The sequence below is a fragment of the Ornithodoros turicata genome, chromosome 9, assembly GCF_037126465.1.
Source record: "Ornithodoros turicata isolate Travis chromosome 9, ASM3712646v1, whole genome shotgun sequence".
Classification (NCBI taxonomy): domain Eukaryota; kingdom Metazoa; phylum Arthropoda; class Arachnida; order Ixodida; family Argasidae; genus Ornithodoros; species Ornithodoros turicata.
In genome coordinates, this window is record NC_088209.1 from 13,478,239 (window position 1) to 13,504,907 (window position 26,669).

The following is a 26,669-nucleotide window of genomic DNA, read 5'->3' on the forward strand; positions in this document are numbered from 1 at the left end:
TTTTGCTGCATTTTGTTCATTGTTTTCTCTTTATTATTATTTCTTTTTTTTTTTTTTTTGCGTCAAAGCGTGTGTTTTTCGTTCTGAAGCGTGTAGCCGCAAGGAACTACATACGTATACGAAGCAAGGAAATTTCCTTTCTATGTTCCAGCCTCAGAATATAAGTTCTCTCAAGGAAACGCTGCCCAAATTTTCGTCTTTGTCCTTTTGAAAGATGACAGCAAGGTAAGGTCTATGTTGTTGTCTTGTTCGTCCTTTTACTCCAGGTTCAGGTTCAGGCTCGCTTCATCCCTTTTGTAGCAGGGCAGGTATCCTAATATATAGGGCACCACAAGCGAGAGACTAGACAAAAAAATGTCTAGAAGGGGGGGGTTGAACGACGGGGTCGTTCGGGAGATGTCGCTGGTTTTCGGGTTTCCTTTGTTCGTTGGTTGATTCTGATGTGCTTGACTTGGCTGCCGGCGAAGGCATGGGCTTCAGGTCTTCATGCTTTCGCTTTCGTCATGGTTTCGGTTCCAAGTTTTATTCCGATAGTGGCGCTGAAGTAGCGCGGAAGGGGTGAGATATAGACTCCTCGATTACCACTTGATTTGTAACATTGAAGGTTAATTTCGTAGAATAAGTTTTAAAATGTGATTTTTTTCAGTAAGTTTGCCTTGTAATATACGAGAATCTTGCCATGAACTTCTACGGATGGCGTTTTTTTTTTACGTTTCTTGACCTTTTTTGTCTAGAAGCCGCGGCATTGTAACTAAACTACACCCCTACCCCGCCTTCCTACCTCATTTCTAAAATATTTGGGAGTCTGCTCTGACTCTGCTCTACTCTACAACTCTACACTCTCGATAGTCCGAAAAGCTACCGCGATACTATCGGGAGTTGGACAACTGATAGTCGAGAACCACCAAGAACTATCGAACTTCGAAGTATGTCTTGATTGGTGTCGGACTTATGCTCTTCTCAAAATCATGACAACTGTTCGTGGTGCTGGCAGCTGTACACTGTTTGAACTGATGCTTTATTCCCGTTGTGACCTGAACACATCTGATTAGTGAAAATGGCGTCGGAAGAAAGGGCTGCACTTGAAGAATCGCTGGTGCAGTATGAGCAGCAAGTAAGCGATTGTTGTGTTGTTGGCAAACATGCTGAGTGTACGATGTCGGGAAGTGGAGAATGTCGCTAATCTGATGATACAGGAAATACAGATTCTACCATTTGTTCCAGCTGCTGGCGGTTCAGCTGGCACTTCAGGGTGCAGGAGAGGATCAAGCTGGCGATTTGGTGGAGCTCCAACGCAATCTTGAAGAAGTTATAGCCCTGACGAAAGGTCTGATGTTAGCATTTGTGTCTTTCGTACGTGCTACTGCTGATGCCCGAGCATGATGGTAATGTGCAAAAAGAAGCTGTTCAGGGTGTTATCCTATAAAAGTCTACCTGAACCTGCATGCCATGCTCGCCTGTTACTGAATGCAGGTGTAACATACACAGGTGTTGTCTACATATAAAGTTCACGAGGACATTCCGTCACGGCAAGTTTCGAAGTGATAGAGCGTCTAAGCGCAAAGGTGACACGAAACGTGCGATTTCTGCAGTCAAAACAACCAAGGTGGCCAGTAGCGTAACCAGAGAAGTATTTTGGGAGGGGCTCTATGGAAAAATTGCACGGGGAGGAATATTTCCCTCACGTTTCCCTCTCCCAAATGCACTAGCAAAGGTCAGTTTTGTTTCTCGACTGCTAGTTACAACATCCGTAATTTAGTTTTTCATATTGCTGATTTCGCTAGCAAAACGTGGCATTACACAGAAGCAAAATGAAAACCACAACAAACTTATGAGCAACCACATTTCTATCTGCGATAAGTTGCCATCCGGGGAGCAGTGTCTCAGCCGTCCTCACACCAGGTGTATCCCATTTTAAACCCTTAAAAAATAACCTTTCAAAACTAAACGCGTAAGCAGCCACTGTTAAGAATAAATCTTCCAGAATATACGCTTAAAAATCGACGCACAAAAATAATTGCTCAACCATCCCCGTTTAAGTAAAAACGCTAAGGAATTCCAGGTTAAGAGTATGTCGTTAAAAATAAATGGTTTCGGAATCCCCCAAAATCCACCACACTGTTGCTACAGTCACGTGGTATGGCCGCGAGTGAAGCAGACAGTCCGCTTCGAAAAATAGTCAGAATAGTCCACTTTGAATTTAATTTGACTCCTACAATGAGGATACTTCGTATGCAAAACAAGCGTGCTTCACTTGAACGTCAGTGTGAAGCGAAATCAGGACATGCGCACGAACGAACGAGCGCTCAGCACTGCCACACTTTCCGTCGATGCCTTATCAAGCGAAATAGCACGAGACATGCATATAATGCGTAGCCTTTCTACGCTAGAAAGGAAAACATAGCAATAATGCACACACAGAAAAAATTATGCAGCCATGACAGACCACTAGGTAGTGGGTGAGTGCTAACAAAGGCAAAAACCCCCAATATAAGCTACGTCTTACTGCTATCCTCTGCGTAGGGATACATATCTGTCACTCCGCTGTCGTTTTGGACTACAGGATGTATTTTAAAACAGTTTATTTTTAAAGATATATTTTGCAACAATATATTTTTCATGGTGGATTCTTGAGCGGTTGTTTTTTGGGCGGGGATTTTTGCAAGCTTGATTTCTTATCAGGGAATTTGACGCGGTTTATTGTAAAACAATGTATTTTGAAAGAGTTTTTCTTAAAGGATTTATTCTTAAAGATTTATTAGTGTTACCCCCCCCCCCCCCCCCCCCCCCCTTTCACACCACCACCATCTTGATTGCTTTGACTACAGGACTACAGGAATCTCATTTATCGCTTTATAGCTTTGAGCTGCGGCGCTCAGTCGCTTCAAAATTAATCAGAATTGAATCTTAAATGTAGACAACAGGATGTTCCACCTGCATTGAGTAATTTGAGACTTCGAGACTTTTATGGGGTAGCACCCTGTACGTGAAATGTTGTGACAGCAGTTCTTCTTTGGTTCAATAGAACAGTAGTTAATTCAGTCAGAGCTGTTATGATGTAACTGTAATAATGACGCCCTCCTCACCCCCAGTCTTTGCAGCATACATATTTTTTGCATTTTGCAACGTTTTCGTACTTTCAGATCCTCAGGTGTACAATTATTTGAATATGCTATATGCCTTGTACAGTATATAGCCTGCCCGTAACAAGGAAGCAACTAAAAAGTGGAAAGGTTTCGATTAGGGATGTACCAGCCGAGCCCTAGGCAGGCAGGCTTGATTGGTCAGTGGATGTTTTTTTTTTGTATGTTTGTTTACATTGCTTTTGGCTGAAAGAGTTCAGGCAGCAACACTTACCTTACAAGTTTAGAAGTAGCACAGTTTTGCTTCCGACTGTTTCTTAGTTTTGCGGAACCAATTCAGACTCGAGAATTGATGTATTTCCCGCAGTCGATGAACAACATGTTAAATAAATTACGTTTAAGAAGAATTATATGGGTACGTTTTCTCCTGAAAGTGAGATATTAGTACTGAATTTGTTTTTCATTAAGCAAATATATCATAGTATTCTGCTTCAAAGTACTTTTCAGTACAAGTATTTTTTCCCCTGGCTTTTTCAACTGTTCTTTTTTTTTTTTTTTTTTTTTGTTTAAGAAAGGATTAAAATATTCGAGATTCGTAACATTCATGGATTCACAGAACCTTCCTTGGATTCCGATTCAGAAAATTCTGGATTCGTTTGATCTCTAGTTTTGACGTGTTTTACATTTTGCACAACTGAACCTGGCTGATTCCTCATAAACGTACTCCCTAGATAAACGTAAAAAAACACAGTTCTTTACATGTATGTGAATCTGCATTGAAAGTTTCACAGTGAAAGAGGGTATCTGAAGCAGAGTAAGGTAACCGCCTTAGGCCCAGTGCTTGCATAGGCCCCGCGCACAGAGCCCTTAACCAGGGATTACTTTTTTTTTTTAAAGAAAATTTTAAATGAAAAATTGAAAAATGAAAAATTTAAATGAAACAGGCCCCGCATACCCCTAGCACCGGCCCTGGCTTTATGTGAGTTACCCAAAGCATTCCGAGGGAAATTTCTAGTCAGTTTTAAAAGGAACTGCTCTCAGTGGCTTACGTAGGTGACATATCCTTGAGGAAACACCACAAAGCATGCTGTTGAAACGAGCCACAGTGCAGCTGTCAGTATCGGAACCATTAGGATTCCTGTGTCTGGAGTTGCACTCTGAATTTTCGAAAAAGAACAACCATGTCTCTCAGTTTTCCGACAAGCTCGCATCTCTCTACGTAGTTTTATTGTAGAACTATTTTGTGCGTAGTCCCGTATAATAGTTTTTTCTGCTTGGTCAAACATCTTATTCCGGATATTAACCTTTAGGTGGCCTTTTGTCCACAATTTGAAGCCCTTTCTTTTTCTTTGCAGCGAGTTTACACACATCATCACCGTCATCATCTACCTCGGCTACCGAGAGCCCTACGACAAATGACATCGACACTGAATTTGCCAAGTTTCAGGTAGGATGTGGGACGTAGAACGAGTCGAAGTGATTTGGAGAACTCAACTGTGAACTGTTCACTTTCGCACGTTTGCCGAGACATTATTTTACAACGTGAACGAGACGTGCATGTAAGTGCATGACTCCCACCGACCCTTGAAACCGTTCAGTACCCTAGAATTTGAAACTGCTGTGCTCAAGGTCTGGGAAACTCTGGATTTTTTTTTTTTAGTCCTTGAAAACCCTCGATTTTGCATAGTCTTCTTACTCTCGTGGCACTGCTCGTACAAATGCTGCTTGTCCAGAGCCAAAACTGCAGTTTCGAAACCACTGGAGTTAGTAGCACTCGTTGCATTAGGAACCAGCAGCGGAAGGCAGGAGTGCAAGAAGTGTACGACTCCCTGCATTGTATTCATCCGCCTTCCTTTCTAGCCTATGATCTTTAAAGTAGCACAGAAGTCATTTTTAACACCCTGTTTTCTTCCTGTAAAATTGTCAGTAGTATCAGTAAGTCAGTAAAATAGGTCAGTAAGAGGTAAGCAGGTCAGTAAGATGCACCATGAGAAGTGATTCACACCACAGAGTCATAATTATCGCAGAAACTGAATTTAAAGTACGCCGCAAAAAAGCGACCGTGCGCAACGGTGGTGAAGAGCGGTACCAGCCTGCGATCTGCCTGCGAGCTCGCGCTTACGCTACAGGGGCCACGCTCGCGGGTTGGTCCGGAGGAATGCCGTCTGCTACTCCGCTGTCGTCTGCTACTCGGCTGTTGGGGGTTCTGAAAAAGCCTTGCTCCTGGCTCAGTCATTATTTGGCCGCTCCTTCTATCCCCAATTCTCTGGGGGAACTGGCAAAACTGGTTTACGGAGGCAAAAGGACAGGGCGCTGACCTCCCACTGACCAGCGAATCAAAACGAGTTCCCCCTGTAACGTCGTCTGTGACATGGCATCATACCTTCTCCTCGTTGTTACACCCCGGAGTGGCGAGTTAAGGGAGAACGTGCGGAGCCATGTTTATGTGACTTTTTTTTTTTTCTGGGAAACAAATTGCACATATGAAGACCTTTCGCGCTATTCGGTAAAATGACACACACACCTTCATGAGACGTCTTAATCTGAAATTTTTTTGGATGGCCCTCTGTACTCCTTTAATGTTCAGGAATCATCAGTCACGTTTGTGAACGAGTCACTATTGCGTGATCCCTTTTTATATTCTCATACGTAGTGCCTTTATCTTATAACTATTTTTGCACAACATTGAAGGCCTTGCGCCTTGTTTTCCATTCCAGGCGAAATGACGGCTGAGCTCTGTAAGTTTCTTGAATTCCCTGAATTTTCGTTTCAGAATTCAGCTGAAACAACGCGATGCCCCTGCGGAAAATTGCACCTCACGCAATATCGTAGCATTTGAGATAAGCAAGAAAATTGAGCACACGTCCAGTCTTGATTTTGTCGTAACGTGAAAGGGAGACTCCCAACTTTGGCACGTGTCACGGGGGAGGGAGACCAAGATCGAGGTGGTCGATGGACGCTGACGAGATACGTTACAATACAACGAGGAAGTTTCGTCTGAAATTCGTAGTTTGGTTGTTTGCAGGAGCAGAAACCGGAAGCCGCTGATAGTGACAGCCCTGAAACTTAATTACGTACGATTGAATGCAAATTTAATTGATGTAATTTGCGCGGTGACCGCGCATCATAAGGAAGCATGTCACGGCATTTTCTAACTCTTGACTTTAGAGGGTGCATACCGCTTCTCTTTCGTGCAGGATGAAATCTCGCAACTTACAACAACAGAAGGCACAGCGCACGTAAATGAAGCCTCAGGAGAGGAAGGTGATCCAGCAGCAGATGATAGCCATTCGAGAGAACTATCGCAGCTGATAGAACAACTTGAAGGGTCCCAAGTACGTGTGCCCTTCTCCAGAGATTGGGCTCACACGGACTACCACAATGCGGTCGTTCTATCAGTAGACTCTGATAGCATCCGAGGCATCGACAACATAAGTGTCACAGTAAGTATTTGTTTCAGGCCCTCTAATACCATTCTCATGCCCAAATGCTTTTCAGGAGATAGCTATATAAGGCCAACCACGGTCAGAAGTGTATAATATGTCTAGGGCCTCCGGTTTTTGGGCTGCGGCAAATCCAAAATTCTGCGGCGCCGACTTGTAAATTCCGCGATTTTCTGCGGCAAGGAGTTAATGACTGCTTGAAACGGGAAACACTTTATTTTCTCGGATAATGTGAGAACAAAAACGTGTTATATAAACTTACAGATTGATAGAACTGTTGTGGCTCAGCATTACATGTTATCTTGTGTTCTTCTCTGACAGTGTATGGCATCTGTCGCCTACAATTGTTTTGTACCTGCTGAAAGATCTTTCAACATCTGCAGAGTTTAGAATTCAACCTGCAGAATTCAACCTGTCAATTACCAGTCAAAGTGTCACACGTATGTTGGAGCAGTTGGGAGCGTGCAAAGCACGCACTCTTATCAGACGTTCTTTTACGTGAGCGCTCACTACTTCTCCTCTACTCCAGTTGATTCCGCAAAATTTTATGCCAAACGAAGAATTCCACGAAACTTCGCGGAATCGTGGAAAACCCAGGGCCTTAAATAGTATATTTGTCCGTGGCAGAGACATCAGGTGCTGTGCAGAGTGTGTGCAAGAGGAGAAGGTGTGGAAAGAGCAGGGAAATGGCAGAAAGAAGGAAGGGGGGCAGACTTCAATGTCACCCGCTTACATGTCAAAACATGTCAAACGAGCAACATGGATGACAGGCCTAGTTGGTACGAAGTCATAGCCGAGCTTTCCGAATGACTGAGGGACGCTAACAGAATGAGGACACGGCGCAGACACGGACGAGCACGAACTTCCAGCTGAATATTTACTAGAAATTGGAAAAAATTTGGAAACCACAAGTGCCTAGTCACCACGTTCACGAAGGAAAGCCAGTTCTTCCTCCGATAACGCTATTGACGGGGTGCTCAGACATGAGGGGCCCAATCTACTGATTTCTTCAGCCTCGATAATTTGTCTGGTGCGTGCGTCACAATGCCTCCGTACTGTACAGCTATCAGGCAGCGTAGGTTGGCATCTGCACCTGCTATACGTCGATGAGCCAGTCCCCCTTTCTTGTTGTTAACATTGCTTCGTTACTATATATACGTACCTATATACATCTTACCACATGTGAGAGGAATTCTACCTGTGTGAGAAAACATAAATGATGTTTTCTTTGCGCTCTGCATATTTGTTCCTGCAGTTCTTTTTGCACCTCATGGTTTTGCACCTCATTTGTGCCTCATGGTTATTCATTGTGTTGCACATACACAGCACCTTAAGTTTCTTTTTTCATCTTAATTATTGGAAATTGTATTAATGAAGGTATACCACACGTGTTTCAGAGATGGGTTTGCGGATGCGACCGTCCCTTTAAATATGTTTTGGCACAGCACCCAATGATCAACCGAACTCTTTTCGTTGCAGGTGATGTTCACTCACCCGCAGTCCGCAGCCATGAAGCCCTGTTCTTTTTTTCTCGAAGGTCATTGCAAGTTTAGCGCCGAACAGTGCCGCTTCTCTCACGGCTATCCCGTGCACTTATCCGACCTCCGCGAGTACTTCGAACCGGACTTTGCGACCCTCCGCCAGGGCTCCCTGTGTCTCGTGAAAAACGCGTCCGATGGCCTGTGGCAGCAGGCGGCCGTAGTCGAGTGGGATAGCGGCAGTGAAGCCTGCGAAGCGGCAAACCTCGTGGTTCGAATGAGTCATTCCGGAAAGACTGCTCGCGTGAAGTTGCAAGACGCGATCCCTCTGCCCGACCAAGGCGGGGCGTCGGATTCGGAAACAGACGACGACTGTGACGATGGGGACGTGACAAATAGTTGTGGTGTGGTGGCGAACGACGACGAAGACGACAATGATGTTCCTCTGGTGATATGGGTGCCTGCTGAGAATGCGGGGCAGCCACTTGGATCGTGGGAAAAGCACACGAGGGTGAGTGCTTCCGGATCCCTTTGTTTATGGCCCATTCGTGCCTCCATACAGTGTAACTAGGGCCTGACTTTTTCGGGTTTTATTTTTGGCCAAATTCGGGGGGTAAATATCGGGTGATATTTTTCATTCGAAAATTCGGGTGTATTCGGGTTAAATCCCGTTATGGCATATTCTGTCGTCAGGAATTCGGGTGCATTCGGGTGATTTTTTTTTTGTTTAATAAAAATTTGTCTTAACATGGAACTAATGTTTAGCAATGTTATCAAACTTTATTTTAATGCACACTTATGAGTGTGCCACGCGACCCGGATGTTTTCGGGTAGATTCGGGTTAAACCCGAATTTTGCAGATTTTGTTCGGGGGGTAAATATCGGGCGGATACGGGTTTAACCCTAAAAAGTCAGGCCCTAAGTGTAACTAACAGGCAAAGATGGGAAAAGTCTATAACTCGAGAGAAGGTGCCTCAAGGATTCTACACGCAAAATTTCGACCCCGTTTACGAACGCTGTACATTTCTGTCAATTTTTGAAGATGTGCCGAGCCTCCGCAAGTTTTGATGATGCGAGGAGTGGGTGATGTAATCGTATGTCCGCAAATTGCAATGATGTCATGTTCTGGAGAGAGTACCCGTCTCCTGGCAACGACGCCAGCGTCTGGGGAGGCTCACGTGGTGGGGAAGTCACCTGACGCTGATCGAAAGAGGGGAAAACGGGGGACATGTCTCTTCCCTCCTTTGGTTTTTTCTTGAAGGTCGGAGTGGTTGAAGGGTATGTCACGTAGGGCTCCGCTAATGGACTGCAATAAGTGAGCCCTCCAGAAAATGCGAAGAGCAACAACGTTGCCAGAGGAGAGCTGGGTGCTCTGTCGGAGCCTAACATGACGTCACAGTTCTAAAAGATAAAAATTAATTTTCTTTAGCTTTGGCGTCACATAGAGCCAAAATATTTTGCAGGAATATAAAGTGAGACAAGGAGATTTCAGTAACGTAACTTTGGTAGGATGCTGAAGACACAAGATTTAGTCCGTAGTGGCGCTTGACGCATCATGTCCGAAGATTAGTGCTTCGTTGCACATTGTTCACCTCCGAAACATGAACTGTGTAAAAATGTGTCACCTAGTTCGAGAGAGATCACACCATCATGCCCAGTCCACTACCTAATACCATATTTATTCGCGCAGTTGACACACAATTGTTGTTGCCACTTTTTTGTTCCCTGCATATTTCATGCACCCCGACTTTAGCAGCACTGCCATCATGTGTTGGACAGTGACAACCACCATAGCATGGTGTTGGTGTTCCTCGAGTGATTAAAGGGATCATGAAAGGATATTTGACAAGCCCACGATCATTTTTAATTTGTTCCCCTGTACTAAAGCATTCACTCTGTGAAATATGAAGTTGAAAATGGTTCAAATAGCGAAAATATTCTACATTGACCATAGGCGTGAACAGCAGCTTCTACGGCCCGCCTCCGAGGCGAACTGGCCATGACATCATACACAGAACATGTTGCCGATTCGCGGACTGGCTTTTGCGAACAAACCGCAAAATTTTCAAACAAGCTTGCATACTTCGTCATGAAATATGTTTTTATTTGACTCGAAGACAAGATTGTAACTAAACGTTGACACAGAATCCTAAGAGAAATGTAATATAGCCGTTGACTGTCATCATGGTTACCGGAGCACGTTTTCCTCTTTGAACTTCTTCTTCGTCAGAAGAACATACCTTTGTCGGTGACATTTTACGAGCTGCTGCATACTGAACGATCCATAAACTCTGTGTGTGTCGCGTAATCTCTTCCTCAATCCATTGCTGATAATTCTCCTTTCGCCACATTTCGAGTGATTTCGACGGCAAATATACGACACCGTTGTTGTCCAAATCGAAACCATGCACCCACGTGGTCCAGTGGGTTGTGTCCTCCTCGTCATTTACAGTTGGCCGAGAGGATGGGATGCCGATGACGTAAACCCACTTCGAAGGCATATATCCAGCGGTCACGCCCCCGCTATTTTTGTCCGATAACTGCGCCCCCGTTGTACTGAATACGGTTAAAAGTCGATGTGTGTAAGATAGTGAGGGATCATGAGTACGGTTTCCTGCAGAGTACCCGGAATTCTCAAAAATCATTTCATGGTTCCTTTAATGCATCCCCTCCATGGCTCCGTTGTGCTAAAAAGCTGATTAGTTGTACAAACAGATGCAGTAAGTTCTTGTACACTGTGATATAGAGTCATATCTCAGTTAAGCAGACACTTCTTTAGTCGTCCTTTATCTTTCGGATAACGAATTCCCAGATAAGAAAATCGAGCGAACTTCCAGGGAAACCTTGAAGTTTAAGAGGCCTCTTTATGGCTCCCGAAGAAAGGAAACAAGGAAGAGATCGCCCCCGATATCCGCAAATGGGGCTGCTTGAACGTAGTAGCCATCTTTGACACGTGTGACACAAGCTTTCTCACTGTCGTGGCAGCAGCTACATCTGGAGATGCTTTCCGGCACCCTGAACGCTCTCACTTCGCATTTCCCGATACGTGAATCAGAATGACATAGGTTCTGGATCACTGGTGTCCGTACTTGCTGTCCGGATACGGATAACAAATCCTGGATAACCAAGACAAAAACTGACGGTAGCGGGGTCATTCGCTGTAATGTTGTCCAGATAATAAGTTCTACGGACGTCTGAATTTCAATAAGCGTAGCGTGACTGTGTTATATTATATTGTTCTCACAGATCATGGACAATAGACACAACGGACAATATTTATAGACAGTAGACACAATTTATGGTCTCGCATATTATATGACGTTGTTCTTACTTTTGCCTTTGCCTTTTCAGGGTATTGCGTCGAAACTCATGGAGAAAATGGGCTATGTCTGGGGGTATGTTCATAATTTGGTTCAGATTTTGGTTATTCTGTACTCAACTTCTTCACAAGCTCTGTCCTGCCTTGACGTAGGTGCAACCATGCACTGCCACAGGGGTGTTCGCTCTCAAGTGCCTTGCCCAGCACGCGGGGACGATCCAAGCCGGTTCTTGCATGTGTTGGTGTCAAACTTGTGAGCTCTCAGTGGGGGTAGCAGGGAGATTGGAGCCGGAATAAATGGTGGGGCAGTGCGTCCTGTCCGTGCATTGTAGTGCTCATCAGCTGCTTGGATTGGCGCGTTGAACCAAGATGCTCAGTACAGCTGAACCTCGCTAATTCGATCTCGCTTAATTCGAAATTCTGGTTAATTGGAAGGGTTGCTGTGGTCCCGTCTTTGCGCGTTGCAATCTGACCACATAGTTTGAAAAAAACTGGCCTGTTATCCCTCTTAGGTTTTTCTCGCCCCAGCTCCATGGGGCGAAAAAGCAGCGGACGGCGTCGGGAGGTCATGCTGTGATGTCACTGTTGCCAGGGTATAAGGTGAAAGCTTAGTGAAAACAGTTGCCCCAAAAAGTGCATTTAATGTCACAAATTTTGCAACTAAATCCAACAACTGTCTGAAAAGATGCGCCCAGTAACGTACCGAAAGACGTATTCACTACTGCGAAAGGAAAACCTGTTTCTTTGTATCTTGGCGGAGAACGCCTCACGTTCTAGCGATGCAGATGGGGAAACAGCGAGCAGACGACAGCCTCCGGTTGCAAGAAGAGGACGATGACGATGGTTCACGAGAGCAGACGATCACGTGCAGACGATCTGGCGTATATTCGTAGCGGAAAAGCACTTTGATTGGTTCATCTGCAGTTGACGCTTCCGGAATCGCGGACGCTGGGCGAAAATATCTGGCATGGGCAGATCGACGGCGGACGCTCACATTTTTTACGCTCCCGCGCACGGCGTCTGACGCTGAGCAAAGTTCGAAGCTTTTTCGCTCCATTCGCTCCATGGAGGTTGCCCTTTATGCGAACGTGTTTTGGCTTCCTTTATTTCGTGCTTTTGTTGAGATCCACTTCGAAGTTCACTCCTTGTCCGCAGTGATGGCCAGTAGTTAACTACATGTAGTTAAACTACTAGTTAAACTACCTGATTGTAGTTAAAAAGTAGTTATCAACTACTTGCAGAAATGCAGTGGCAACTACTAGTTAAACTACTATTTTAAGTAGTTAACTACAGTAGTTAGGTTACTGAAGGTGCCAACTACTACCGATTTTGCCGCAAGCTTTACGGCACGATTGTGCTTCCCACTTTTGTCTTGAGCTACTTGTTTGATGAGAACGGAGGTGCAGGGCAATTGTGTCGTGCATGTGTACTAATTCTTCACTTTTAATTAGAGGTGTGCGAATATTGAAATTTTCGAATACGAATATCTACAAAATTGTCCTCCGAATATCACGTCATAGGTTAACGGCTTCTAAGAGTTAATTAAGTTAATTAAGCCCCGAAAACAAGCATCGTCACAGTTGTGTTCTGCTGATCCTTAGAAAAATGTCCCAAGTGCTAATGAGGAATATGTATTAATATATTGGCTTAGCATAGGGCATACATGCTTATATGCGCATGTACAGTAAAATTGTATTGTGTGCGCCAACACCATGGCCTTAGCGGCCATTCTTGGGCACTAATAAAAATTATTATTATTATTATTAAAATTATTTTTTACAATGAAACAGTGTGCTGTTCTCATGAGGCAAGCTGAAAACCTCAAGAAAAAATGTTCATTTCAAAAATCTTTCATGAACTGTGAGCACCTGTCTTGGCATTGTAAAGTGCTGGTGAAACAGACAGAATGGAAGTAAAGAGCAATGACATGTTCAGAGTGTGGGATGATTTAGTGATGAGCACCTCAGAAGGAAAATGATGGCGGCAAGTGGTCTCTTCTTGCATTGACAATGCCTTCCGCATTTGTCGTGAAGGCGAAAACTGCACGGTTTCACTGCCCTCACGCCTGACGTCACGCGGGAGACCATCGTTACTGATGGTAATGCATAGTTTGGAACGGCCTCATGCATTATAGCGCAGTAAAACTGCGATCCTCGACGATGTTGTATGGCTGTATCACGCGTGATTGTTTCCGCGACGTTCGTGTTCAGCGCTCCTTTAATTTCACGGCGGAAACCTGCGCGCGGGCCTCAAACTTTGTCGCGCCGACGGCGACACGCTTGAGTCGCGAGCAAAATCGCTCCATGAAGGTCGGGCTTAAGGCTATATATGCGTTTTGCTATCATCTGTAACAACAGTTAGCGCAGTTTCAAATGACTGCAGCGTTACTGTCGTCCTAGCTGGCGCTTTCATACGGTCGTAGAGCGCCGGAGTTGGAGATACTATATATATGTCGAAATATCAACACGTCCCACTCCTCGATTATCGCCGTCATCGCACGCGACCATGATTCTGTCATATATCGCTGGCAACCACAAATCGAAACCGAAGAAGACGCATTCGAAACGCAGGCTTTGGCTGTGCATGCAATTGGACGCTGAACAGCGGTGTCCAGCTCAACGTCAACAAAATTTCGATATTTAACCGTAATGTTCAGCGTTCACTAGCAATCCACTAAAGCCGCGACAGTGCTGACGATGTATGAAACGTACCGCGGTCTCGGGTTTCGCTGGGGCGGACTCTAAAATGGCGACTGCACACAACTGCATACTAGTTTCGGTTTCGGTTACCGAACGTACAGCGACGCATTCACAAACGAGCGTACCTCGGAAGCTCCGCGCGTAGCTTTGCAGCTGTTCTACTATGCATGCTCGTCGCCGCAACGTATAAATTCCAGTGTGCAGCCCGAAACAGCTTCGGAATAAGCTGCTGTGATATGCGAAAAAAAAAATCGAATATTCGAACTTTTACGAATATTCGAAACCTTCGAATATCAAATTTTCGAATACGATACGAATCGAATATCGTAAATATTCGATTCGTATTCGAATATTCGCACACCTCTACTTTTAATGCTCGTCTAGTGAAGCCTCATATGCTGTGAAATAATTCTGCAACTTAGTTTATCGCGTAGGCACAGAAAGAATCCCGCCGCAAGGTTTGTATTTGACGATCGTCGCAATGGGTTGAGCCATAAGTTTATTATTGCTTGTCATTCACATTTAGGTGTCCAAGAACACTACAAGGGATTGGTGTTGGTGGACAACGTTAAGTAGTTATAGATGTAGTTAAACTACATTGCAGTAGTTAAAAAAGTAGTTTTAACTACTCCCCTGAAAAGTAGTTGAACTACTAGTTAAACTACTCAATCACAAAGTAGTTAGTAGTTATAGTTAAACTACTGTAGAAGTAGTTAGTGGCCATCACTGCTTGTCCGTGGGCTGTGGAGGCAGCCCGTGAGTGAAGTACAAGATGCTGACGATGAAAGAAAAAGTGGCGGTCATCGCAGCTGCGAGATCTGCAATGTGCCGTAAGCTCCGAGAAGGGCCCTGCGTCTTTCGAAGAGTACGCCAGGATGGAAGACGCAGGACAGACCAGAGCCGCAAGTCTCACGGGGGACATAGTTCTGAACACGGCTCGCGCAAACAAACAGAGTGACGACGGCACCAGCGATAAATCTGCACGTGCGCCATCGTTTTCGGGAGTTTGCTAACCCAACGGCGCACGTGCGTATCGATACGATGGACTACGCGGCCCATCTTGAATGAGCGGTGACGAGCGATGTCATTTTCGGTAAGCGGCAGACGAGGATGAGTGAGTTCTTCGTCAAATAAATATATTTTCCTTGCGCAGTATCTTCTCATTGCACCTTTATACAGCGTTTATGTTTTTGTAGCTTTCCTTCGAGCTGGTTGCGCAGCTTCTGTTAAGCAGATGTGGACGTTCTGGACGTTTCATTCAACTTTTATCTGGCGTAAAAGTTTTGAGGGCATATTTGAATCACACTTCCTGCCCCAGTGTCAGGTTTTGTGGTCAGTCTTAGCAGTAAATACGGAAGCGGAGTAAGTATGATGGATTACATTATCTGGTGCAGGATGCATTTGGCACATTTGAAAAGACAAGCTCTGCCTTATCTGCGGGAAGTTAATCGTAGCCAACAATGTAGGAGAGTCAAGCGTGTGAATAAAATCACATATCCGATATCCCACAAAAAAAGGGTGGAAAGAAAGCGTGCGTGATGTCATAAAATCTACATCACTAAATATATACGTACTGAGCATCTTTGTTCAACGTGTCAATATCTGCAGCTCACGAGCACGTACTGCAACACAGACAGGCGACACACTCTGCCCCAATCGCACTGCCGAGCGTGATACATTCAGCAGCTTCCCCACTGTGAGGTTGCTAACCCAACATGAAGGTGTGCAAGAACAGGCTTGAATCGGCTTGAATCGGCTTGAATCCTTCTCGCACGGCAGTCGAGGTGCTTGGGAGCGAGCACCTCCTTCACATACGATCGTCACACTGACATCGTAGTGGGGCAGAGTCTGTGGGGCAGGGGCACTTCAGTACAGAATAGCCCAAATTTTACGTCTAATGTTCTAGTGCAGTGTTTCTCAACTATGGTTCTGCGAGCCTTGTCCCGAGGTTCCGCTAATAGGACACTGTTCAGCGCCCACGAGTGCAACTTGTCTGCCTACCGAGGCTTGCTGCGAGACGGCCTTGTTGTCAGACTGTGTTCAATGTTTGATCGTTGGCATTGGACTTGACATTGAGATTGCGGGGCCAGGTTGAGGTCGTTGCAAAGAGTAGAGCAAGCAGCTGTCGTCTTCATCACTTGCTTCAACGTGCAACAGAACCGACTGACTCCTCCGCACCACACTTTTGCTCTTCGCTTGTGCATCGAAAGCATTAGAAGCACTTGGAATGTCTGAGCTACTTGGGGAGCTACTCACCTGCGTATACCAGCTTGAGATTTAGAATATCACTGGTGACCCACAATGCTTTATGGAATTTTTGTGAAACAGTTGAACGAATCTGGCAAACTTTGAGCGTCCTCTCGCGATGAAACAGTTAAATAAATTATAATTAAACAAATAAATAATCAGCTATGCGGAACAAAAATTTACTGCTTGCGCGATATCTACTTCGCCTCACCTACTTCTACACAGTTGCCCCAGTGTACGAGGGTTCCTTACGGTAGCTGGCATGACTGTGGGTTCTCTCGAGTAACATCAGTTGAGAATGCGACCTACTAGATTATAATGACAATATCATAGGCCCTATATATCATATGACCCTATATGACAATATCATATGACCCTATCCCAGTGCCGCATTTGGAAGCTAGCGGTGGCATACTGATCAGCCTAGTTATTGCTTCCTCAATTTCTGCAGTACTTTGTACTTCAGCTTACCTTAGTATTTTTGTACAAGCGGTGAATGCCTCACGGGAGATGCTTCTTTCTAAAGTCGATTATCATCATAATTCTACGCGTTTCCGTAAGAGCTGTTGCTGTCGTCTGCTACAGTGGTTGCACGTCCGCTTCTACGCGTTCAAAATTCAAATTTCCATTGTCCAATCATGATGCAGGTCTCGCAGGCCGACGAGTAGCGCCACTAGTGGATCGTGCAGACAGGCTCCTCATGGGGATTATGACATGGTCTGGTATTATGAGCTGTCGTCTGCTACGGTGGTTGTACGTCCGCTTCTGCGCGTACAGAATTCAAATTTCCATTGTCCAATCACGTGCAGAGCTCGCAGGTCGATGAGTAGCGCCCCTAGTGGATCGTGCGGACGGGCTCCTCATGGGGATTATGACATGGTCTGGCATTATGAGCTGTTGCTGTCGTCTGCTACGGTGGTTGTACGTCCGCTTCTGCGCGTACAGAATTCAAATTTCCGTTGTCCAATCACGATGCAGATCTCGCAGGTCGATCAGTAGCGCCCCTAGTGGATCGTGCGGACGGGCTCCTCATAGGGATTATGACACGGTCTGGCATTATGACAATGCTGATTGTGACATGGTCGTTATAATCTAGTAGATCGTGGTTGAGAACCGCTGTTCTAGGGTATGCCTATTTTCTCCGCATAGCTGTAGGACATTTGGCCACTGTTTGCCACTGTTTTCAAGTACTGCAGCCGCGGCTTCTTTTCCAGGCAGGGTCTAGGAATCCGAGGCAACGGTCGCACCGAACCTGTCGAGGCGGTGGTTCTTCCACAAGGTTTGAATAATGTGACAATGTAATGGCTGTACAGCACCCAGTCTTATGGTTGAAACAATGGACTTTTGCCTGCAGGCAAATCACTGGACAAATGCATGGAACTGAGAGAGAAGAACATGACGCAAGACTCCGTAAAAATACAGAGAAAAATGCTGCGACAAAAGGAAAAAGCTGAGGCCAAACTAGAAGCAGGTTACCAAAAGGCCGTTGCAGAAAAATCAGTCTTCGACTTTCTCAATGACCAGATCTTCACCAAGAAACGTAAATCATTTAGTTTACATGCCGTTAATAGGCACCTCAGATAACACTAGAGGAAATAAATAAAATAAATGCAGTAACCTCTGCCACACGGGCATGAAAAATGACATTAAGTGTTAAATGAGTTAGGTTTTGATGTCATTCACGCGGCGCCCCACTGACAGTTTTAGTAGTGTCTGCCCTAATGCCATTTTTTGCTTTCTGAGTTTGCCACTACTCATTCGCTCGTGAAATGCCTGTTGTTAGTGCAAAGTAACAGTTTCAAACATCAAACATCATTTAATGAAGCAGTTCCCAAGTTAGAAATTTTCATTCACAACAGCAGAAGAACCTGAGGTGCCGCAGTATTGCTTGTTTTGGATCCGGCACTGGTTGGCAAGCACTTCAGTGTACCAGATTGATTAGAACTGCTCCACATGAAGACTCACTCAATATTATGTATAGTATTATGTGCATTGTTGACGTATTGAACTTGGTTTCATTTTTTAAAGTAGCATGATTTATATTTGACTTAGTCAGTGGGCGTTGACACCATGGTGTTCAATGTGGTTTAGAAAATGACATGTAGCGCTAGCTTTGTCGTTCGAGACTTGAATTCCATTAGACGATAACGTAATTTTTTGGGCCCGTGTGTCTCGGGTTATAAATACAGTGCTGTCTCACTCTCTATCTATACAACAACTTTCTTTTTAAGGTAATATAGTGCCTTATTGATGTTGCAATTAACAGATGGCAAGGTCCACGACAAACCAGACTCCAAATGTAAAAGTCGTCCCGGAGGTCAAGATCTAAAGGACAAGTCTGACAAAGGCCTTAGTGTGGAGGTATGAAGTACAGATCTCATATGTTAAAACAGTTTGTCTCTACACAGGGGGGTGGGTAAAGTTTAGAAGGGCCACGTGACAAAGTGCCTGCCCTCACATAAGTCAGTACAATAACGGGGTCAGTTGCTGACTAGTAATTTTTACTGAAAAAATTCAAACTTCAGAATTTTTCGGACAAAAACTGTTGGCACCGTTAACTCCCTCGTAGACCCAATGCATTTCCGCGTCCAATACTTTGGACAGTTCCATGGAAGATGTGCTTGATTATTCATACTCATCTTTCTTCAAACCTGCATGGCTTTTGGGATTTACTGCCCCCTGAGCACCAGAAACACACTTCAAGAATGTACTTTTGACACCCGGTACTTCGTACTGCTTTTACAACACAAAGGGCGTTTTCGGTTTCCAACGTAATGCATATGTAGAAGTGAAGTGCGCACATGTGGAAAGGCCGAGCTTGCTTGCATGCGACTAAAAATGAATGCTCCGCTTCAGATGTATTGCAAGAACTTCAACTTGCGCTTTCAATATGCGCGTGTTCAACTATCAGTTTCTTTGAGTATCGGAAATATTGGAATGTCAACCTTAACTTGATGCAAGGATGTCGGCCGTTTGGTTTACACATGGTTTGCAAAAATCAGCATTGCCCCAAGTGATAGACGCACCATATAGCGAGCGGTGACGTTTGGTGCGGTGGCAGGGTCGAGCTTCCCCGCACGACAGTCTTACCGCAGCCCACCACGGCATGTGCCCACATGTATCAGCTTTGTATAACCTTGCTACTTTGTTTAAATGCTGTAACGAGAAAACTGTTTCCTAGCTATGAATGTAAATCTTTGTAAACAATGAGACATGGCAGAGGCAGACCACAGTACTCAACAACACGGATACGTAAGCCCGAGAAGATCAGGTTCGGTTCCTGGTGTCGGCACCTCTTTTCCCCGAGTTATTTGATTTCGTAAACCTTTGGTTGTGTTTTCAGGAGCATTATCTTCTGAGAAATTCAAACGAGAGAAAGAAAAAAAAAATCCTGTCATGGTCCCTTCAAGGGAGCATTGCATGCACATCTTTGTCCCTGAGAAAATAATAATAATAATAATAATAATATCCAGTCACCGAGGAACATTGATGTTTCGCCGAGACGCACTGTTAACGCAGACCCAAGGGAGTGTCACTTCCCTGCGCCAGGCTGACGAGTCCCAAGTAGGACGAAACAGCTGTCCTTGGCTGGGAGCATGGAGGTAAGAAACTAAGGAGAGGGCTATAAGATCGGAGGGCCGTGGGACCCCTCTAGCGGTCGCTCCTGGCAATACCACGCCCATCTAGTTGCCCGGTCACGTGATCCCCACATGTTTTGGCGTTATGGCGGTCTGCTTGGAGGATTGGAAGTTTAGCAAACCTCATCTTCAGCAAACGTCTTACCTTCAAGGAGTCCATTCGCACAATACTTTGAAGGTTATGGGTTGTTTCAACATTTGCCGCGTGATAAATCACAACAAAAGTTGAGCAAAACAGAAGAGAAGCCAGGCAATGTCACGATGACATACGTACGTCTTCTAGCGATTTGTGATCCATTGCTTCCACACTGAGATGATCTATCTTGTGTTTCAACGGGTGTGATAACTTCTAAGATGTTATGAAAGCGGAAACAAGTTATTCGGCCGCAGCTCGTCTCTGTATTCAGGTAAGATACGCTGCGGACATGGAGGACGCCATGTTTTATGACGTCTTGCCGTGACGTTTATGGGTCACGTGTGTGGGCAACTAACCACAATGCCATGCGCGGGTCACAGCACGCTCGCTTGCATTGGGAGAGGCGCTTAGGGCATCTCCTTAGTTTCTTACCTCCATGGCTGGGAGTGCATGATCAAATTGTAAACGCGAGAAAGAGCACGGGAAAAACGTGGGCAGCGGCCTTGGGAACAGTTTTCGCGTTCTTCATATAGAAAATTTCCCGTAAACAAGTGCAAACATGGACGGAACACACGATGAAACACAGGTTGTTCCAGTGGCTATGAGCAGTGCTGCAGTGGTCGGTCTGGGGACTCATTTTGCCCTCTTCTTTGCCGTGTACTTAAATCCCCGCATAGGGGCATACTGTATTTAGCATCCCTTTTGGAAGGTATCATGCCGTGCCCAAGCAACTTATTCCCTGCCACCAAGCTGCCGACATCCTCGGCCGGGCTCGATCCCGCAAGCTCGGAGTCGGTAGGCATACACGCTACCAGTTGATCCACTGAGGCCAGTCAGCGAGTCAGTGATGGCGTGAATGAGGCGAGTAAAGTGCTTCAACAGGCCTTATATCTTGTGCTCGTGACTGTTTTCAACCTAAATGCGTCTGTGCAGCTTACTCTGTTCAGTTACTATGTTCAGTCATCTTGGGCATCTCAGCCTGCCCTTCATGAAAGAGAAAGTGAAACATCTCCGCGAGAAATCTTGTTGCCTTCTTGTTTGTCTGTTTTCTTTGGCCATGGTGGGTTGCGCTGGCAAACAGTGTGCCGAATGGTAGCATGCGTAAGATGTCTTTGATCTGAAAACTGTGTGCAACGCCAGGATCTGCTGAGAGAATGAGTGAAGTCAGTGTCACATTGTGACACAGCGAGAGCCAAAGGGTGCACTGTGGGCGTAGCCCATACAGTGGGGTGCACTGTGGAAGTTTTCAGCAGCAGATGAGAGCTCAGGACTGGTTACCCTGCTATGTGACGCTGAGCGGGCTATGTCACAGAAATAGATCGAATTGTAATTGTTGGCAACTGAAACTCTTTGTCAGTGTGCAGTGGTAACCGTGCATCCTGCTTTTCTATCCTGTGCAGTCATTGCAAGTGACGGAAGGAATTCGAAAGGCAGAGAGAGAGATTTCTCGTCTGAACCAGTCCCTGCTGAGGAACAAGGACAAGTAAGTTTAATTCATTCATAGTTGTACTGTGTATGAGCAGACTCACTCATTTTTCAAGTTGGTAGCGATCGGGGGTCGACCAGGGCTGGTGTCTGTGTTATTGGGGCTCATGGACAACTGGCTCAGGACAGAAACAAACATTGTACTGGTTCTCTGTTAGCTGATCTGTAATAGGCTATTGATGCATCGAGCACTGCATGGACTTACCTGAAAGCCCAGGCCAGGCTGTGGGCCGGGTAATGTGTTATTTTGGTGGGATGGGTGTGGCTTAGGTCGCTAGATCGACAGGGTCAGATTGGACATGTGCTACAGCATTGTTACGAGGGGTGTTCAAGTCAAACCGGGACTTTCTGTCTCCCGAGTGAACAGATGGCTCGCGCTACTTCTTTTTCGTCATTTTCACACGCGACAGGCCTCCGCGTTCACCACGTGGTGGTCCAAAGTTTGTGCAAAGTAGAAGACACGTGCTGGACAAGATGGCCGACAACGAGGTGAGCGCGCACATCGAACAGCGAATTGTCATGAAGTTTCTCGTGAATGAAGGCGTAAAGTCATCTGAAATTCACAGAAGACTTCAGGCTCAGTATGGCCACGATACACTTAGCCGCAGCAAAGCGTTTGAATGGTGCAAACAGTTCCGAGACGGCCGTACATCAGTGCAGGACGATCCCGGCCGGGGCGGCTCAGAGCCCAGAGTTCCTGAGAACATCCAACCTGTGGAGCGCCTGATCCTCAAGGGCCGACGAATAATATGTTTCAAACTGGTTCGAAAGACGGACCTTTCTGTGGGAACGTTGAACACTATCATTCATGAACCCCTCCAGTTTTGGAAAGTTGGGTCCCAAGGCAGACGAGCTCCTGCATAGGAGTCGCCGATTGTGACATTCTCGGCATAATCTAGGTACTGTAGTAGGTTGAAATAAGGATTAGTGTGTTTACTGACATCACCTATGAGGAGGCATAATTGAGAGCATGCACAGAAAGAATCCAAAATGGTGTCAAATTGTGCCATTGCTTGTATTGCTGTTACTGGGCGACTGTGGATGGCATGATGTTCATGAGAAACATTTGTGTACCAGAAAGCAAAAACACATTTAACGTAACATTTTCGTCATTCTGGTTGCTTCCTCCAAATGCAATAACTGCGGAGTTGGATAGTGTCCATTCTGTCCTAGCTCACCGCTACCCCAGGCATCTAGTCATCCATATTGTCACGAAGCGAAATGGGCCGGCGAGTCGTCAAATAAACATGAAACGGTTTATTAGACTACTTCGTAGCAAAACACAAGAGTGATAGCTCTCTGAGCACAACTGAGTCCAAAGAATGAATGAATCCTCCAGCCTGGAGCGCACAAGCATTTAAGCGTCGCGCCGAAAAGTCTAGAAACAGCACGTGCAGCAGGCGATGTGTCTGGAAGCTTCTTTCTTCTTCTTCAACATGCACCGGGATGAGATGTACCGTTTCGTGCCTGCCCTGGAAGTTTCTCGAAGATGATTCGTGGCAATATGCAACTCATGCCCCTAGTTGCCCACGAAATTTCGGTCGTGAACAGAGAGATGATGTCTGCAGACGGAATGTAATGGTACATATATTGGAGTACATCAGCACATCTGGCATGTTTTCTTTTTCTTCTTTTCAGAGACAGAGTCATGCACAGCAGAGTGAAGCAGAAGATAGAAGAGCAGCACAAGCTAATAAATCAACTCAAGTCGAGGGAACGTCACATTCATGCAGAGCAACAACACCGAAAGGGAAACGATAAATTAAGAATATTTTAGGTACAAACTTTCGAGGTTCTATTAAATGCCTGCGCTTCACACACAGCTATTGCTGACTTTTTTAAATCCCTCACCTGGATACCACGGGTTCAGATCTCATTTCATGCTGGCGGCCCGGTTGTGCCGACGCACAAGATGCAAGAGGCTGGCTTTTGAGAATACGGGATGAGGGTTGTGCGCATGGCATGCAGTATCAGTTGGTACATACAAAATGAGAATCTGGGCAGGCATTCAGTTATTCAAACTGCACTGGTTTATAGCAATAGCATAAGCAAGCAGAGCTGTACTATGTGTAGGATACCGAGTTTTCACAGTTTTCATTTTGGAAAATTCGGAGGATGTTTATCCGAGTTTTCAACCATTCAGAAATTCTGAGTTTCTCAGAGAAATAGAACGTCTGAAGAATAAACGGAGCCGATTTCGGAGCATTTCGAAGTAGTAATCATCGCATAGACAATGCCAGGAAAGAAGTGCAAGAGTGACCGTGACCACACGATATAGCGCACAAATGTTTTACTACCGAGAGCTATTGAAGTACAAGCAAGCGTATTCGAACAAATCGTGAATGCGCCCAGGTTCAAAATGAGTAGTAGTAGCTGTGACGAACACAGAACTGTTCTGTGCCAAACTAGCCTAGTACCCGTGGTCAAGTAGAGTCACTAGGGTCGAGGTACATACAACAGATGGGACAAGTGTGTGTACTAGTATCCTCCTTTTGTGCCATTTATGCATCCAGCGACCCTGAAGGAGGCTACCACTTCTGACCCTTTTTTTGGGGGGGTTGTCGATCAGTTTGAAGCCGAAACGTAGGTGTGGAAGAAGGGGGGGAAAAGGAAAGAGGAAAAAAAAAGGAAACTGAGAAAACCCACAAGGCCGCCACGTGGGCATTGGAAAAATTGGAGTTTATCGGATAAATCTGATTTTTTGCGGAGTAACACATCGGAGGGAGTTTCTTGGAGTTTGTCGAATAAATCTGAAAAGTCGGAAGTCTAGCTATGCGATATATTGTTTCCATTTACAATTAACAATAATACAAAATGTCTTCGTACTGTTCGAGAAATCCCTATTGGCATATGGTTCTTTTTGATTGGCTAGCAAATCTGTCATAACCTTATGCCATAAAAAGAAGGGTACAAACATGATGAAAGTTAACAAAAAAAAAAAGAAAACTGCAAATGCGTGGCATGCCATCACGGAAACATCACTATCGAGGTTTGGCCTGGATACAAGTGGGAAAAGAGTGCACAGAGTTCAACAGCATGACACATGACAGTGTAACAGATTCCAATGCGCAATAACAGTTGGAGAAAGAATTCTTCAGACAATTAGAACTATTCAATAAATTGAGTGTGCCTGTTACTACAAGACCCCATGCTGGGACGTGGTAAGGTAGTCCAAAGGGTTGATATGTGTGTGCTCCTTTTAATAGACTAACATGATGTGCACGCATGTGTACACTTTGTGTGAAGAAAAAGAAGAGTATGTCTTGCAGAGAAATACATCTGTTTTGTTTACACATCATCTTCTAGATCCGAATTGCATTCCCTATACAGATTATCCAGACTAAAGCTGGACTTCCTTTTCGTCTGTCTATCCGCCGCGAAGATGCGGTCGAGCCCCTGCCTTGATCTTGTCCTGACACATTTCTTGACGTGCTTGCAACCATTCCAGATGGTGGATTGAAAGGCTTCCTCCAGGATGCCAAAAGGTTCAGGGGAAGACATGATGCGCACGCATATGTACACTTTGTGTGAAGAAAAAGAAGAGACTATGTCTTGCAGAGAAATACATCTGTTTTGTTTACACATCATCTTCTAGATCCGAATTGCATTCCCTATACAGATAATCCAGACCAAAACTGGATTTCTTTTTCGTTGGTTATCCGCCGCTAAGATGCGGTCAATCCCCTGCTTTCATCTTGTCCTGACACATTTCTTGATGTTCTTGCAACCCTTCCAGACGGTGGATTGAAAGGCTTCCTCCAGGATGCCGAAAAGGTTCAGGGGAAGACGTGACGCGCACGCATGTGTACACTTTGTGTGAAGAAAAAGAAGAGACTATGTCTTGCAGAGAAATACATCTGTTTTGTTTACACATCATCCTCTAGATCCGAATTGCATTCCCTATACAGATAATCCAGACTAAAGCTGGATTTCTTTTTCGTTGGTCTATCCGCCACTAAGATGCGGTCGAGCCCCTGCCTTCATCTTGTCCTGACACATTTCTTGACGTGCTTGCAACCGTTCCAGACGGTGGATTGAAAGGCTTCCTCCAGGCTGTCTAAAAGGTTCAGGGGAAGACGTGACGCGCACGCATGTGCACACTTTGTGTGAAGAAAAAGAAGAGACTATGTCTTGCAGAGAAATACATCTGTTTTGTTTACACATCATCCTCTAGATCTGAATTGCATTCCCTATACAGATAATCCAGACTAAAGCTGGATTTCTTTTTCGTTGGTCTATCCGCCACTAAGATGCGGTCGAGCCCCTGCCTTCATCTTGTCCTGACACATTTCTTGACGTGCTTGCAACCGTTCCAGACGGTGGATTGAAAGGCTTCCTCCAGGCTGCCTAAAAGGTTCAGGGGAAGACGTGACGCGCACGCATGTGCACACTTTGTGTGAAGAAAAAGAAGAGACTATGTCTTGCAGAGAAATACATCTGTTTTGTTTACACATCATCCTCTAGATCCGAATTGCATTCCCTATACAGATAATCCAGACTAAAGCTGGATTTCTTTTTCGTTGGTCTATCCGCCGCTAAGATGCGGTCGAGCCCCTGCCTTCATCTTGTCCTGACACATTTCTTGACGTGCTTGCAACCGTTCCAGACGGTGGATTGAAAGGCTTCCTCCAGGATGCCTAAAAGGTTCAGGGGAAGACGTGACGCGCACGCATGTGCACACTTTGTGTGAAGAAAAAGAAGAGACTATGTCTTGCAGAGAAATACATCTGTTTTGTTTACACATCATCCTCTAGATCCGAATTGCATTCCCTATACAGATAATCCAGACTAAAGCTGGATTTCTTTTTCGTTGGTCTATCCGCCGCTAAGATGCGGTCGAGCCCCTGCCTTCATCTTGTCCTGACACATTTCTTGACGTGCTTGCAACCGTTCCAGACGGTGGATTGAAAGGCTTCCTCCAGGATGCCGAAAAGGTTCAGGGGAAGACATGACGCGCACGCATGTGTACACTTTGTGTGAAGAAAAAGAGAGACTATGTCTTGCAGAGAAATGCATCTATTTTGTTCACAGACCGTCCTCTATAGATATGAACTGCGTTCTCAATACAGATTATCCAGACTAAAGCTGGACTTCTTTTTCGTTGGTTATCCGCCGCTAAGATGCGGTCGAGCCCCTGCCTT

At 45.3% G+C, this 26,669-nt stretch overlaps 1 protein-coding gene across 2 annotated transcripts; it reads left to right on the forward strand.

Moving 5' to 3' along the window:
* The first annotated feature begins 564 nt into the window (after positions 1–564).
* Positions 565–23,344, forward strand: LOC135368155 (zinc finger CCCH-type with G patch domain-containing protein-like). 2 transcript variants are annotated; one of them, XR_010414702.1, is made up of 11 exons: positions 565–1,114; positions 1,225–1,327; positions 4,439–4,530; positions 6,281–6,526; positions 8,006–8,515; positions 11,356–11,399; positions 17,484–17,548; positions 17,624–17,809; positions 18,536–18,630; positions 20,753–20,904; positions 21,444–21,526. XR_010414702.1 is itself a non-coding variant. In XM_064601279.1 (11 exons), exons 1-11 carry the CDS (start codon positions 1,058–1,060, stop codon positions 23,303–23,305), a joined length of 1,620 nt encoding a protein of 539 aa, XP_064457349.1. In that variant the 5' UTR covers positions 565–1,057; the 3' UTR covers positions 23,306–23,344. The 2 variants fall into 2 exon arrangements, 1 of the variants encoding a protein (XP_064457349.1); XM_064601279.1 differs by lacking the exon at positions 20,753–20,904 and adding an exon at positions 23,167–23,344.
* Positions 23,345–26,669: the final 3,325 nt, after the last annotated feature.

Excerpts from the sequence above, each read along its gene's own strand:
- LOC135368155 (XM_064601279.1), top strand. The coding sequence starts at position 1,058 with ATGGCGTCGGAAGAAAGGGCTGCACTTGAAGAATCGCTGGTGCAGTAT. Across the intron at positions 1,328-4,438 it reads AGTTATAGCCCTGACGAAAG|CGAGTTTACACACATCATCA; the intron begins GTCTGATGTTAG and ends TTTTCTTTGCAG. Across the intron at positions 17,549-17,623 it reads GGCGGTGGTTCTTCCACAAG|GCAAATCACTGGACAAATGC; the intron begins GTTTGAATAATG and ends TTTTGCCTGCAG.